This window comes from Rhinatrema bivittatum, chromosome 2 (genome assembly GCF_901001135.1).
Source record: "Rhinatrema bivittatum chromosome 2, aRhiBiv1.1, whole genome shotgun sequence".
Lineage (NCBI taxonomy): Eukaryota > Metazoa > Chordata > Amphibia > Gymnophiona > Rhinatrematidae > Rhinatrema > Rhinatrema bivittatum.
The window spans coordinates 278677690-278695152 of NC_042616.1; the positions used below are offsets into that span (position 1 = coordinate 278677690).

The 17463-nt window shown below is 44.7% G+C and overlaps 1 protein-coding gene across 1 annotated transcript in view; it reads left to right on the forward strand.

Moving 5' to 3' along the window:
• HECW1 (HECT, C2 and WW domain containing E3 ubiquitin protein ligase 1) overlaps window positions 1-17463 on the forward strand; it is a 327850-nt gene that overhangs the window by 49941 nt on the left and 260446 nt on the right. The window contains exon 3 of the mRNA XM_029589548.1: window positions 15115-15209. Within this exon, the coding sequence (XP_029445408.1) occupies window positions 15115-15209 (95 nt within the window). The remainder of the gene's footprint in view (window positions 1-15114; window positions 15210-17463) is intronic.

Here is a 17463-nt window from a genome sequence, read left to right on the forward strand (position 1 = left end):
TAGGGCTTTTGATAAGAGTATTATGCACTATACAAATGCAGGAACAAAAAAATCAGGCAACAATAAGAATAATAATTCAAGATGCATGGTCTGACTTATGGAGGGTTTTCCCAATAGCCACAGTAAGAAGAAAGAAATGTTTGATGAATCAGAGTCGTAGTGTGCATTCAGCTGTCAGCGGATTCCAAACTAAAGAGAAATTCATGGCAATTCTTTTAATTTAACCTCTCCCATATAGCACACAAATGGATTTCCTCATCATTACCTCTAACTATAAAAGCAATTCCTGGTTCACAGCGCTGCTATAAGAATCACATATTCTTGGGAGTGATTTTTCTGATGATGGAGATGAACGGCATGTGAATATTTAACGATGCATGTAGATTTTTTTGCTGGAGTGTGTAAATGAAGGCTATGAACATGCTATTTGTTTGGGTGAACACTGGCAGTGATGACTTGCGCAGCATAAAAATGTAATTGGTTTTACATTTTCATAATGCCAACTGCAGAGAGATTAATAATTTCCAGTCTTTATGTTTTATTTCTTTATTGCTTACTACTGCATTCTCAACTGTTTAATGGCACCTCACCATGGGCTCAAGGTGTTAATTCTTTCTTGGGATAATAAAAAAAAATGGAATGAAATGGAGCTAGAGAAATAGTCAGAGAAAGAGAGTTTATTATGTTAACAAATCTTCATTCTAAACATGCTACATATTGCACTTAATCTGTGGAGTATGCTGAACATTATTTATACTATTAAATTCAAATCATTTTATTAAAAGGTTATCAGGCATATCGATATATGACAAAAATAATTCTACTTATACTCCATATCACCATAACAAGAGTCTATAACAATGAAGTACAATATTACATTTTTAGTTTTCTCCCCATACTAAACCAGCATAGCCAAGGCAAATGTCTAGTTCCCATACATTATCCCCCATTCTATCATAAGAACACAAGAACTTCCATGCTGGGTCAGACCAAGCTCCACTGAGCCCAACAACCTGTCTCTTGACGGTGGTCAATCCAGCTCGCAGGAACCTGGCAGATCCCATAAAAGTAGATCTATTTCCTGTTACTCCCAGGGACAGCAATAGCCTAGTCTACTTGTCTTATAATGTTTTATGGACTTTTCCTCCAGGAACTTGTTCGGCCCTCTTTCAATCTCGCTACGCTAGTCGCCTTGACCGTGTCCCCTGGCAACAGCTTCCACAGCCTGATTTTGCACTGAGTGAAAAAGTACTTTCTATGATTTGTTTTAAATCTGCTGGTTGTTAGTTTCATAGAATATCTCCTTATTCTAGTATTATTTGAAAGGGTAAATAAGCATCCTTTATTTACCTCTTCCACTCCTCTCATGATTTTGTACGCTTCTACTATGCCCATTCTCAGTGGTCTCTTTTCCAAGCTGAAGAGGCCTAACCCCTTAGCCTTTCCATCCCCTTTATCAGGGGTGGACTGCAGGAAAATATCAGCCCAGGGGATTTTTTTTCAAAAGCAGCCGATGTGGTATCTGACTCCCTTGTGTTTCCCTGCAGCATGTGTTTTTCAACAGTTCCCAAAAGCATGACAAACTGACCCTTTAGAGGTATATCATGTGATCTGATGCCTGGCAGAACTCAGCCAAAAAATCTCCAACATAAATTTCATATTTTTCTAACTAACTAAGTAGTGGAGCACACCCCAGACCAGGAGTGAGCAAACACAGCTCCAGGCCCCCTTCCTTCCAAGCCATCATGTGCTGCCCTTCCCCCCTCCAGTTTGGTTACATCTTATATTACATAAGATGTACATAAGATGCGGGCTTGAGGCTCTGGGCTTGAGCCCAGAGCCTCAAGCCCGCAGCTCCCAAGCGAGCACCAACGCCGCGGCTTACCCCACCGGGAGTCCCTACTGCAACACGCCGCCGGACCGACGCTGTACGGCCCACCCCTGCCGCATCACTTCCGGTGCTGGAACCCTTAAAATTAGAGACATCGTCCTCGGTATCTCGCGCCGGGCGTCTCGCGCAGAAGGAGCGCGACTAAGGGGCAAGCCCCTTAATGCGCCCCTTTGTGCTCTCCCTTTGTGCTCTCCCTTTGTGCTCTCCTTGATCTTCATATGCCACATTATTTCAATTGCTTCTGATTTGTCTGTTTATACGTACAATTGGCGTTAAATGTCCTCTTTGTTATATTCTTTCCCCTCCCTCATCCTCTGAACACCCGCTGAGCGAATACTACGTTTGTTTCCGCCTACTTTAAACCCTCCTACCCAGTTAGTCATCTACGCAGCTACTTATTCTTTCCCTCTACTCCTCCGGGAATCCAGATATGGCTTCCTATCCCATCCCACGTATCCATCTTCCCAGCTCCAGACTTTACGTCCCACTTGCCCGCAATTCCCCACCCCTTCGCAAATCCTTAATCCCCATTCTTACCTCTCCTCTGACCCAATTCCTTGGCCTCACTATGCTCTCTCTAATCTTGTTCAACTCTCAATCTTTGTCAAAGAAACTACCCATTCTCAACGACCTACTAGTTGACTGCAAACCAGATATCTATGCTATCACCGAGACCTGGTTTAAAGACACAGACATTGTTGAAATAAATCAACTTCCCTCACTCTGTTATGATATATTCTCAATCCCTAGAAAAAAGAAAAGAGGTGGTGGCCTCCTGCTTGCCATAAATAAAAACCTTAATCTTAAACAGATCCATATTACCCCACCCACTAAACTTGAAATTGGCTCTTTAAATCACGTGCTCTCCAAATATGCCTTGTATATGCCCCTCCTTCCCTGCTTGAATCCAATCCCTCTCCCATTATCAAATTCATTGCTGACTCTATCAACATTGACACTCCTGCCATTATCCTTGGATACTTCAATCTCCATATTGACTCCACTGTCCTATCCTCTTCTTGCGACACCTTCCTTCATGCCCTCCATGCTATTGGCTTCCAGCAATTAATCACCTCCCCGACCCACAAAGCTGGCCATTCCCTGGATTTGATCTTCATCAATTCCTGTATCCAGTCCCCGCTTTCCCCCACCTGTATCCTGGTCCCCTGGTCTGATCATTATCTTATTGAGAGCCATCTTACCATCAATACTGCCCCTATCAGAAAGAATCCTCGTCACACTACCATAATAGCCAGGAAAGCCTGCCCCAGTGAGGACCTCGCCTCTGCTCTCACTACCGCCCTGCCCAATCTAGACTGCTCAGATCCCAATGCTGCTCTAATTTCTTGGTGCAGCCTTACAGAAGAAGTAGCGAATAAACTTTGCCCCGTCTCCAAACGTGTCATAAACACAACCTCAAAACCCTCCAATCCATGGTACACTACCGAATTAAAAACTTTAAAAAACAAACTGCGACACAGAGAACCTGGCGCAAGGACCCTACCCCCCAACATGCTGATAGCTTTAAAACTGCCCTGCATCACTACAGGCTCTCCACTTTGAAGCATAAACGAGATTTCTATGCTGCCAAGATCCATGACTACAGCTATAATCCCAAAGCTCTCTTTGCCTATGTGTCCAATCTCATTAAACCCACCACCCCCTGCATCCCTGACTCCGAAGCTGATGTCAAGAGCAATGAACTTGCACACTTCTTTCATAATAAAATCATGAAACTTATCTCCAGATTCCCTGACTCTACCCACTTTCCCTCTCCGAGTCCTGTTCCCTCCACCACTGTCCTATCTGCTTTTGACCTCACTTCCGCCAAAGAAATAGAATCTATTCTCAAAAAACTCAAACCTGCCTCACACCCGAGTGATACCATTCCCTCCAAAGCGCTCCTTGCAATCCCAAACACCATTTCCAGAGCAATAGCTGGCATCGTCAACTGCTCACTATCTTATGGCTCTGTCCCAGACTCACTTAAACAAGCAGTGGTCAAACCACTCCTAAAGAAGCCCTCTCTTGACCCCAAAGACCCTGCGAACTTCCGTCCGATATCCAACCTTCCTTTCATTGCTAAGATAATGGAAAGAGTAGTTAATTCACAGCTCACGGACTACTTAGAAAACCACAATATTCTCCATGCCGCACAATTCGGCTTCCGTAAACATCTTAATACTGAAACCCTCCTGCTTACACTTACCGACCACCTCCTTATAGGAATGGACAAGGGCGCTAGCTACTAGGGATGTGCAGACAAAAAGTTTATGTTCATAAGTCCATAAGTCGAAGGGGAGGGTCAATTTCGGTCAATATGGACATATGTAGAATTCCATAAGTTGAGGCTATGTCCATACGTACACCGGTTCCCTAAATAAAAATTTAAACCCCTCACCCTCCTTAATCCCCCCCCCAAGACTTACCAAAACTCCCTGGTGGTCCAGCGGGGAGTCAGGAAGCCATTCCTGTATTCATTTGCGAGGAGCACGTGACGTCCGCGTCACTCCGACGTGACGCGGACGTCACGTGGTCCACCGCGGTTCCACTCCCGGACCCCTCCTGACCCCCCCAAGCTGGCCAAAAGTTCCGGTTGGGTCCAACGAGGGGTCCGGGAGCGGAACCGCGGTGGACCACGTGACGTCCGCGTCACGTCGGAGTGACGCGGACGTCACGTGCTCCTCGCAAATGAATACAGGAATGGCTTCCTGACTCCCCGCTGGACCACCAGGGAGTTTTGGTAAGTCTTGGGAGGAATTAAGGAGGGTGAGGGGTTTAAATTTTTATTTAGGGAACCGGTGTACGGCCCCCCAAGCTGGCCAAAAGTTCCGTTTGGGTCCAACGAGGGGTCCGGGAGCGGAACTTGAATCGAGTCGAGTTGGCATCTGATGCATTGAGTCAGCATCAGACGCATATTTTGACATTGCAAAGTATATGAATGGAATGGACTAGCGTGTGTGAGATTTGAGATTGACACTATCTCCTCCCGCTAGAGCTAACTAGAATCATCAGAGAAGAGTGTTATACTTCGTGGGATTTCCAACCTATCTATACAACTGTGAAATTTATTTATATAATTTGAGAGAACATCGGAGGAAGTAATTTGAATGCCTTTGAGAGAACACCGGAAAGTGTAAGTTGAACATCCACAGGCTGCAAATGATTGATAAAACCGGACGGCTCTATATGAATATATTGAGCACGTTGACAAAGGCTTGCTGATGCAGTCCTGTTCTTTATAATAATTTTTCCAAATAATTGGTTTTCAAAAATTTTTTTTCATCATGTTTCCATTTTGAATAGACGGTGTGAACAATTTTATACCTTTTTTGGCGATACCTTTTGTATTGTTTGTTTAGTTTCGACAGGTTCGCGAATTTTTGCTCTTTGTGTTGTTGCTAAAAAAACTTAAGCCACTGCTACACTCTCAAGACTTTCGCACTGTCATCCAAACTTCCCTTCTCTCTAAACTTGATTACTGTAATTCTCTACTCCTTGGTCTCCCACACGCTACGATCAAACCACTCCAAATGTTGCAAAATGCTACTGCCAGAATCATCACTAACACCCGTAAAACAGATCACATCACCCCGATTCTGAAAAGCCTTCATTGGCTACCTATCCCATTCCGAATACTCCACAAAACACTCACCACCATACACAAATCCATTTTCTCTCACAATTCCCTCTGGCTGGACATACCATTTAGCCCTGTCACTCAGACCCGCCCTACCAGGACAGTTCACAAAGGAACTCTGCAAGTCCCTCTCTAAAAATTGCACACCTCTCCTCTACTAGGGAAAGAGCCCCTTCTATTGCAGGCCCCACACGCTGGAACTCCATGCCCATGACACTCCGATTAGAATCCTGCTCAATTAAATTTAGATCTAAATTGAAGACCTGGCTATTCCATCAAGCCTACCCTGACTAACCTTCCTCCCCCTGTGAACCCAATTCCGCCATTGTATCACTCCCTCTTATACTCCGATCTTCTCACCGTACTTTATAAAGATTATGCCTTTTCTGTTAGATTTTATGTTTTATCAGTTGCTGTTGTTGTAGTTATTGCAGTTGTTGTAGTTGTTTGATTTATTTAACTAGTTTACAACCCTGTATTTCTTGTCTTTGTCTCAGTTTGCTTTATCCCCTCCCACTCCCTGTTATAATGTATTTTCCTCGCTTTTGTTAATATGTAAACTGGCATGATGTGCCTTTCTAATGCCGGTATATAAAAGTTATTAAATAAGTAAATAAATATATGTATATAGGGTGACTTCTCTCTGGATTAACATGGACATTTTTTGATTATTGTTTTTGTATAAATAGATGTCTGAACTATAGTTTTTACAGATGGTTAATTGTCATTAATTGTGGGTTAAATGTCAAAATAAAAATACATTTTGGTTATTCTAGTGCTGTGGTGGGTCCTCATTAATAGGATTATATTCTGTAATAGGTGCGGACTAGTGATTTAAAGATTTTTTTCTGTCCCTTTTTTGTTGACTATATATATAGTCAGATACTACATTGGCTGCTTTTGAAAAAAAGAAATATATATATATATACACCAAAAAAACACTCCTACTGGAGTGGAATACAAACACATATCAGTAATTCACAATTAATTTTCTTTATTGTCATTTGAAAACATCCAAAAACACTACTGTCACATTTACCATTCATAAAATATGTGGTTTATACATATGTATTTTTTACACACAATAATACACTGTGTACCCAATATTCCCCAATCTTTCTATATTGATTACTTAGATGCTTGTTCTGAAAAGCTCCATTCCATATTCACTTGTTCCCCCTCTACCCATCTGCTCTCACTATCTAAATCATCCACTTAATCTTTACATGAATCCCATCTACTCTAGCTATCTAGATCCTCCACTTAATCTTTACATTAATCCCAATAGGGCCCTCGTTTCACCTGACGGCTTCTTCAGGGGAATTTGAAACCAGTTATTAACAAATAATAACTCTCAATGTGATTGTATCCAAAACTGCTTTAGGGGCATATTCAAACATTTACTTCCAAACAATAACTCGTGTTGTTATAACCATCCCACTATTCCATTGGTATCCTCTCGTTCTGTAGACACTGGTCTTTCTTGAAGCTCCAGTTTCACTTTATTAATAATCAATTCGCTTATCTGTATAAACAATTTGAAAAAAATTTTTTATAATTAAAATTAATTATAAAACTAATTATCTTCCTCATATCTTCTACAAAATATCCCCAATATCAGAAAAATCTCAAATACCTTCGCTTGTAATCAAAAACCGCTATATTCGAACCTCAAAAAGATCTTCAAAAATATAATAATGTTCTTTCTTTAGTCCTTCTAAATATAAACATATCAACATCTACTGATTAATATTTGAACTAACCCAATATTGATTCAAATCCACCATATCCCATTTTTAATCCTCTCATATCGGGACTGGCCATTGACCATCTCTATAGCTACTACATATCTCAAAACTAACAGCAGCTTATCAGGAAACACTATCCCCACTATCCACCAACCATTATTGAAACCCAAACCTACAGCACCCACCATTCAATTAACCGCCAAGGGCCTTACTCTTTCCGGCTACTGCCAAAATTCTCCTCATATCTCAAAACTTCGTGGCTCCATTGTTTATTGTCCACAGCGATCTCTCCTATTGACAACAGAGATATTATTCAGCCTCCTGCATCATTGCTACCGCAAACTTCCTTCCTTATTCTAAAAAACTCCTTCATGGATCTTACCAAAGGACACTTGTTCCTTCAACCCTCCATTTACAACACTCACGATTTCACAGACACAGTAACGCTTTGCTGCTAACCACACCTTAAATACAACCCCTGTGACTCCACTACCACCAATCCCGTTCATTCACTGAACCCAAACCACAGCTTATTGGAGCTAACATACCGTCATTACATTGAACCACCTATCCTGAAGCTCCAAGGCTCTTCAAACTTATTCCTACCACCCCAACTTAAGCCTCTAGTCTAAAAAAATGCTTCCCATTCTATCATACAATTAAGCCCACGGGGGGGTCAACATGTCCCATTGGAAAATGAACCTTTGTTCTTGTTGCCACAAAGTTTGTGAAATATTGCCTCCCCAAGGGCAAGGTACCTGCTTCAAAACACAAAACTTTAGTTGTTCAATCATGTGGGCATTATCCAACCAATGCCTAACTAAAGGCGCTGCTAACCTCTCCATTCTTATTCAGCTCCTATGTTGAATGATTTGAGTTTGTATAGATAAAATGGTATGTCCAATATATAACTTCAGACAAGGACACTTGATCACATATATGACTCTACTGGAATGATAGTCAAACGACCTCTCAAAAAATATTTATACGGTATTAGGGATGTGAATCGTTTTAGGACGATTAAAATTATCGTCCGATAATTTTAATATCGTCTTAAACCGTTATGGAACACAATACAATAGAGATTCTAACGATTTATCGTTATAAATCGTTAGAATCGTGAGCCGGCACATTAAAACCCCCTAAAACCCACCCCCGACCCTTTAAATTAAATCCCCCCCCCTCCCGAACCCCCCCCCCCCAAATGACTTAAATAACCTGCGGGTCCAGCGGCGGTCCGGAACAGCAGCGGTCTGGAACGGGCTCCTGCTACTGAATCTTGTTGTCTTCAGCCGGCGCCATTTTCCAAAATGGCGCCGAAAAATGGCGGCGGCCATAGACGAACACGATTGGACGGCAGGAGGTCCTTCCGGACCCCCGCTGGACTTTTGGCAAGTCTTGTGGGGGTCAGGAGGCCCCCCCCAAGCTGGCCAAAAGTTCCTGGAGGTCCAGCGGGGGTCAGGGAGCGATTTCCCGCCGCGAATCGTTTTCGTACGGAAAATGGCACCGGCAGGAGATCGACTGCAGGAGGTCGTTCAGCGAGGGTTCCGGCGCCTCGCTGAACGACCTCCTGCAGTCGATCTCCTGCTGGCGCCATTTTCCGTACGAAAACGATTCGCGGCGGGAAATCGCTCCCTGACCCCCGCTGGACCTCCAGGAACTTTTGGCCAGCTTGGGGGGGGCCTCCTGACCCCCACAAGACTTGCCAAAAGTCCAGCAAAGATCGGTTTATTCTGTAAAGATGAATGTAGAGAAATGATCTGCCAGTGCTGTAAAATAATCTTTTGAATCTGATGTGTCCTTGATGAAATTGGTAACACACAAACCACTTGACTTGTTTCAGACCACTGTCTGGACTGAAGCAATAACTCTCGATTAGCATATAGTCCACGTTTGACCGCCCGCTTTATTACTTTCTTGGGATAACCTCTGGATAAAAATCTACCCTTCATCTTCACGGCCTGTTTCCTGTATTCTCCGATACCATCACACAATCTCCTTAACCGAAGAAACTGTCCTGTTGGGAAATTGTCCCGCAGATTCAGAGGATGAAAACTCTCATAGAAACATAGAAATGACAGCAGAAGACCAAACGGCCCATCCAGTCTGCCCAGCAAGCTTTCACACTTTTTTTTCTTTCACATACTTATGTTTCTCTTGGCTCTTAATAACCTTTTTTATTCTATTTCCCTTCCTCCCCTGCCATTAATGTAGAGAGCAGTGTTGGAACTGCATCTAAGTGAAATAGCTTAATTAGTTAGGGGTATTAACCACCGCAATAAGCAAGCTACACCCATGCTTATCTGTTTATCCAGACTATGTAATTCAGTCCTTGTTGATTGTTGCCTGAATATAGATCCAACTTTCTTCATTCCCCCCTGCCGTTGAAGCAGAGAGCCATGCTGGCTATGCATTGAAAGTGAAATATCAGTCTTGCTCCCCTGCCGTTAAAGCGGAGAGCTATGCTGGCTTTGCATTGAAAGTGAAGTATCAGTCTTGCTCCCCTGCCGTTGAAGCAGAGGGCTATGCTGGATATGCGTGAAGTGTCAAACTTCCTCCCCTGCTGTTGAAGCAGAGAGCTATGCTGGATATGTGTGAAGTGTCAAACTTTCTCCCCTGCCATTGAAGCAGAGAGCTATGCTGGATATGCATTGAAAGTGAAGTATCATGCATTGAAAGTGAAGTATTAGCTTATTTGGTTTGGGGTAGCAACCACCGTAACAAGCAAGCTACTCCCTGCTTTTTTGTGAATGCAAATCCTTTTTTCCACATTTCCTCATTGCCGCTGAAACTTAGAGCAATGTTGGAGTCGCATTAACTGTGTGTATGTTTATTGAATAAGGGCCGGATTTTAAAAGGGTTAAGCGCATAAGGTACGTGCGTAACCCTTCTAAAACAGCCCTGTGTGCGCCGAGCCTATATTGTATAGGCTTCTGGCACGCGCAAAGCCCCGGGACGCGGGTAAGTCCCAGGGCTTTCTTGGGGTGGGCATGTCAGGGAGCGTGACGCGGTCGGCGCGTCATCCGGGGGAGTGTCGGGGGCGTGATGCAGTCGGCGCGTCATCCGGGGGCAGTGCTGCGGGTGTGGTTTCGGCCCGGGGGCATTCCGGGGGCGTGGCCGCAGCCTCCGGACCAGCCCCGGACCGGAACATGGTGCGCGGCAGCCGGCCCAGCGCATGCAAAGTTACGCCTGCCTCTAGCAGGCGTAACTTGTGTGACAGAGGTGGGGGGGGGGTGGATTAGGTAGGGGAAGGGAGGGGAAGGTAGGGGGAGGTGGGAGGGAACGGGCAGCGCGCGCCGACCCCGGATTTTATAAGATACGTGCGGCATTTGATGTTCAGATGCCCAGTCTTCTAGTCTCGCAAGTTCCTTTTGCAGTTCCTCAGAATCCGCTGCTGTTTTTAACAACACTGATTAATTTGGGGTCATCTGCAAATTTGATGACTTTACTAGTTTTTCGCTTTTTCTGATCATTTATAAATATATTAAAAAGCATAGTTTCCGGTACAGATCCCTAGGGTACTCCACTAATGACCTTGCTCTATTTTGAAAACTTACCATTTAGTCCCAATGTTATGAGCTGGAGGGGTCAGTCTTGGGGCCGCTGCTGGGGTAACACTACCTGGGTGGTGCAAGCACAGGCCAGGTCCCAGCAGATGGCAGCTGAGGCAAAGCGAGACAAGAGCAAAATCCAGGAACAGGCCGAAGTCAGGGCAGGTGGCTAGCAGAGGAGTCAAGATACGGACCAAGGTTGAGGAAGGCGGTGAACAAACAGGATCTGAGAAACAAGCGAAGATCAGGCCAGGTGGCAATCAAGCGAGATCAAAGTCCATTCCAAGCCAGCACTGAGAAGATGGTTCAAAGATGCTGACAGGAAGCAGGAGCAGACAGAGCAGGAAGGCAAGGCAGAGGCAAGGGCTGGAACTGGAGACAAGGCAACACACACTACAGGCAGGAGCATGGCAGGAGACCCATTGCTGAGGCTTCAATGATGTATACTGTGCTGTTCATCCCTGACTGTGCATGTAAAACTGCCCCTCAAACCCTAGACCACCACCAAAAATTCACCTCAAATTACTAGTTGACCCTCCTACAGTGGAATAAATATTTGACTACTATGAGAGTCTTATCAAGAGTCTCTCACACTCCCGCTCTCTCTCCAGCAAAATGATGACTTAGCTGGCTTGTTGATAAGCTGACTTATCAACAAGGCTATCCCATCAAAGAACACTACTTAGTCAGATAAATCATAACTGCAGGTCTAACTTAACCAAATAAGTCCAGATATCAATACATATCTAGCATTGCCCACTACTGGATATCTGGCTGTTTACTTAGCCAGATAAGTAGCAACCACTGGATATTCGGCACCCGCTATTAATCAGGCACTATAAAACTAAGGGCCTGCGATACTTTAAGGAAGGAGGGGAGGGGAGGGGGAGCCAAAATGGGGGGCAGGCCTGCGCTAGCCGGCAGCGATCGAACCATTGCGGTGCGATCCCTGCCGGTTTCGCACCCAATAGCACCACCATAGAAGGTATTGGGCACGAACTCGGACGGGAAAAGGGCCTTACCTTTTCGTTGTCCTCGGCGTCTTCACGGAGTCGGCCCCGGTGATGACTCCACCCCCATTTTGGTATCGCATGCGATTAGGGACTTTTCGCGTGCGAAATGTCCTTTATCGCATGCGAGCCACTTGGAAAATAAGGGCCTAAGTTCTTTAATTTTAACCACCTAAATTTAGTAAGATGTTTAGTCAAATTTAGTCCCTAAATTTTCAGCTGAAAATTCTCCTAATTTTAGCAATGTAAAACTTAGGAGGTCCATATTCAGCTGGCCACCAAGCAATATAGTTACCTGGGTAACTTTACATGGATAGTCAGCAGAACATGACTGAATAGGGTTACCACTGAACATAAGTTCCTAAATTTATCCAGGTAAGTTTAGGCCAGTAATTTCTCCAACTAGATTTACCTGGCTAAATTTTATCTGAGTAGTGCTGAATATCACAGCTACCTGGATAAGTTTTAGCCGTGTCCCCACCTGGATAAGTTTTAGCCACGCCCCTACCCATTGCTCCCCCACTCACCCTGGCTCTTTTTATCTGGCCATATTTTACATGGGTAAAATGCAACCTCTCAGTGGGGCAGGATATGTAAAGCACTGGGTTTGTCCGGATAATTTGAAAGTTAAATGGAAAAAAACTCTTTTTGACATCTAGGAGCCTGTAATTCATTTGCCAAGATTTAGGAGCCTACATTAGGTGCCTAGTGCTGAGAATCAGTGCTAAGTGTCTTACTTGTTTTCTTTGCCCTAACTACACCCCTACCTACATTTTAGGAACCTAAATTTAGGTGTTCAGCCCTTGTCATTGTTCTCCCATTTTCAGGTCGATGCAATACCGTGTGCTGGCCACAGTGCATCGCCCAATGCGCAATTGAACGCGTGTTATGGAGGCACGTCCATAACATCCAATGCAAAACGGGGTTAGCATGTCCAAAATGCGCGTCCACTCACGCACATAGGGGTACATTTTTTTAAAAAGCGCAAACGTGTTCTTTTGTTCGCACACCAGGCGCAAACAAAAGTATGCCGAATTTCAATAGATACGCGCGTAGCCAAGCGTATCTTTTTAAATCCGAGGTTGGCGCGCACAAGGGGGTGCACATTTGTGCACCTTGCGCACACCGAACCCTGCGCACACTGCCCGTTCCCTCCAAGGCCGCTCCAAAATCGGAGCGGCCTCGGAGGGAACTTTCCTTCCGCCTCCCCCTACCTTCCCCTCCCTTCTCCTGTTACCGTCAGAAAAGAGGCCCCAGACAACTGGTCCGAAAAGAAAGACTTTTATTGCATGCAAGACACAGCTGAGAACAATGGCTCAGAAATCTGCATGCCCCTCCCCTTCAGGAGCTGGCTTTTATGCATTTCTTATCTTTTACACATGCGTAGAACGCATGTGTAAAAGATAAGAAATGTGGAATGTATAAAGGGGAGGGGCACGCAGATTTCTGAGCTATTGTTCTCAGCTGTGTCTTGCATGCAATAAAAGTCTTTCTTTTCGGACCAGTTGTCTGGGGCCTCTTTTCTGACGGTAACACTCCTACTTAACCCACCCCCCCAGCCCTTTCTAAACCCCCCCTACCTTTATCGCAAAAGTTATGCCTGCTCGAGGCAGGTGTAACTCGCTCACGCCGGTGGCTCGCTGGCGCGCCATCACCCGACCCAGGGCCTGGTCCGGAGGCTTCGGCCACGCCCCCCCAGAACGCCCCCGGGCCGGCACCACACCCCCGGAATGCCCCGAATGTCGCGCCACCCCCCGACACGCCCCCCTAGCAAAGCCCCGGGACTTACGCACATCCTGGGGCTTGCGCGTGCCGCTGATCCTATGCAAAATAGGCTTGGCGCGTGCAGGGGTTTTTTTAAAGGGTTATGCGCGTAACTTATGCGCATAACCTTTTTAAAATCCGCCCCATAGGTAATAGCATCTAATCACATGTAAATGCATGTTGATGAAGCTGTTATCTATTCCCCTGATGCAAAAACAAATGTGAACCCGATGTGCACATTTTTGCTCACCAAAATTTACGCCTGCCCCGAGCAGGCATAAATTTTGGAGGAGCCAAAATTGTACAGAAAATCAGAAAATACTGCTTTCCTGTACTTTCTCCGACTTAATATCATGGCAATATTAAGTCTGAGGAACTAAAAAAATTAGAAATGTCCCCCCCCCCAAATAATTTTTTAAAAAGGGTGCCAGCAGTCAGGTTAGGAAAATGGACACTCAATTAACGAGCGCCCATTTTCCCAACCTGTGGCTGTGTACAGGTTAGGAAACCAGATGCTCTAAAACTGAGCGTCCGTTTTCTTACCTGGTTGACAGCCACCATTCCCGGGCGCCCGCTGCTGAGGAGGCGCTAGGGATGTGTAACTTCCCCCTCGTGCTTCCTTTCGGCACACGTTAAGGGAGTGGGTGCTCAATCACGAGAGGCCCGTTTAACGCGCGCTGATAATGCATCGGCCTGTTTGTGGCTATGGGAACCTGAACCTTTTGAAAATTGAGCCGTATGCATCTTTTGCTTTTATTTACTCCAGAATGTTTTGAAACTGGGCCTGTTTGTAAGGCGGAAGGACTAGCAGATCTAAGAAGTGTTGCAATGCCTATGGAACTCGATGGTGGATCTCATAACTCTTTTATAAAAGCTTTTGCATTGAAAATGACATTTGACAGCCACATCAGGGGAGAACAAAAACCAAGCAGTTAGTAATTTGTCTCCATTTGCCCAAATGGTAATATCCTCCTCTGTATTGCATCATCTGGTTTCACTGTCCGGGTGGTATTACACTGTCTGTTGCTGTGATGGGAAGATTCCTGTGGAGAAAATTGCTTATGCACAATTCAATCTGGACTTTTGGTTCTGTGGCACAGCAAGCTCTTGTAGCCTGATTATGTGCTAATAGAAACAGCCACAGTACAACTTCAGACATGATAGCTGGACAGTTTAACTAATCCAATTTGCAACTGCAGACATCAGGATTGTCCAGGGATGGTTGAGGCTTATTAAACCTTAATGCTTGCCGTATGAAAGATAATATTAATAAGTCATCTTATGGGGGGGGGGGTGTTCTACTGCCAATATAAAAAAGGGAATATCCATTAATGAACTGGGACTCTGGTGCAGTGAACTGTAATATATCAATTTTTTTCCAGAAATCTCCTTGTCTTCTAAAGCATTTCAGTGAGGTAAAAGCTCAAGGGAATTGCTAGAGAGAATAATCTAGGAGCAGTGTAGCATATACTTTTCAATGAGTTGATTTTCTTCCTTGCTTTTCTTTCAGCTGAAACAAAAATTTGTTTCAAATACTACCATGGAGTGAGTGGTGCTCTTCGAGCTACAACCCCCAGCATCACTGTGAAAAACCCTTCTGCTCCTGTAAGTTACGACTGCTTCTTTTTACAACCTATAATTTTTTCATGTGCTTACCTACTGTTTTTGTTTTCCTTTTCCTTCTGTAAAGTTGTGCGACAGCAATGCACATTTTATCCAGAGGGTGACTGAGGAATCTCCTTTGAGGCTGAACTTATTCTATTAAAATAATTGCATGAATTGGTCAAAGAGAACTGGATTTGGAATGGCCAGATAGTGCCTATCCCCCCCCCCCCCCCCCACACACACACACACACACAATTCCTCTTGGAAACGAGATATGACACATCTGTGATATGCTGCCCCCATTCACCCTAAGAACTAGAGTCTCATTCTTTCTTTTTAAACCAGGACCTGCTTCGCCATACTTCTGTTAACAGGGAAATGAGCTAGCCCTGACAATAAATGTGATATATGCCCCTTAAATAATTCAAAATTAATTCTCTTTGACATTCTCTGATGATCAGAAAGTAAAGTCATAAACTGTGTTTGAGAATATTACAGTCTGGATTTTTGCCATCTCCACGCCATGCTCAGTTGACCGAGACTGATGTCTCGGTCAATGTAGGGAACGTACATTTTTGGTGGCTGGTCCAGTAACATGGAACTCACTTCCTCAAGAATCATGTCTTATAACAGCCTCAAAAGAATTTAAAAGACAGTTAAAAACTCATCTGTTCAAGCAAACATTTCTTTAGTCAACAGGACTTGTTATGTTCATATAATATTTGCTATTTTGTAAGAAGGCCATGTCCTTTTGTCTTGTTGCTTTGTTCTATTTATTATGTATGTGATTCTGCATGCCGCCTAGAGCCTCGGCACTGGTGGGATATAATTTTTTTAAATAAACTAAATACATAAATTCAGCAGCTAGAACTGTGCATTGAATTAGAAGGAAGCAAATATATCTGAAGTGAAGAGCACAAAGAATAATTTTATTGCAACTTAAAACCAAAGAAATCGGAAATGTTTTGCTTTAGCTTATCTGTTCCAATATGAATAAAGTAGGGCGGCTGCTGAATTGGTCCACTTGGATACCTTAACCTTTCCCTGCCTCTCTATTTCCTCAGACAGATCAGGATTCACTAACAGGTTGATTTAAAAATAAACACGTGTGGGCATCCATGGGCGCCCGGTTCCCGGCGTGAGCACATGCACGTGCCAATTTTATAACACACGCGCGTCATCGCACACACATTATAAAATACAATGCCTGCATGCACATGTGCGTCCGATTTTGTATCGGTGCGCGCCTGTGCAGCTGGGTCGCCACACACACGCATGGAGGGGGCGGAATTTTTTTTAAGTACGCATGGCAATGCAATTAGGCCTTTGCTCAGTTCCTTCCCAGTCCACTCCAATTAAGGAGGATTAGGAAGGAACTTGCTTACACCCCTACCTAGCCTTTCAACCTTTTCCCCCTCTCTTCCCCGACCCCTCCCCCCTATCTACCTAGCTATTGTTTTCTTGTTTTTAAACTTACCTGCTCCTTCAGAGCAGGAGTAAGCTACGGATGCTGGCCGGCTGCCAGTGCGCACTTCCCTGGGGCAGGGCCTAATGGCCACTGTCCCAGGCCAGCCCCCACCCCTCCCCTCCCCACTAAGCCCACGCCCCCCCCTGGCCCAGCCCTTTCAGACAGGCTGGCACTTCTGCACATACCGAGGGATATGCGCGAGGCCGGGCCATTATGAAAATGCGCTCAGCACTAGCACGGCCTAGCCAAGCATGTAGCCCCTGGATTTAGCACACACAGCACTTTGAAAATTTACCCTTAAGGCTTGTCTCCCATTTTTGGGGCCAATGAAATAAAGTGCACCCAGCCCAGCGCACGGGTTTACACGCAGTTGGATGCGCGTTTTGGACACATTAGACTAGTGCCAGATGCAGTAAGAAGAATAGCGCATCCAAAACACAAGCCCCAACAAGCGTGAACCCCGATAGCGCCCGTCAGCTGTCAATTGCATGTAGATGAGGGCATTAGCTATTACCCACAATGCAGTAAGGCGCTGGGCACTCAACACACACTTTTTAACTCATCACATTTAACTCCAGCCTCTGAGGTGGAGTAAAGCCAGCTGGCACTCGAGGGCTCATGAAAACCATTAAACAACAGGTTTTCTGTGTTGTGATCAGTGTCCTCCCCCTTAGTAATATTGTGACACTTGAATCCTCCTCTTTGGGTGGAGAAAAATAATTGTATGTTTTCACTTTTCTTATTGCCACGCAATTTGGACATCAATAGCAAGGGACGCCTAATATT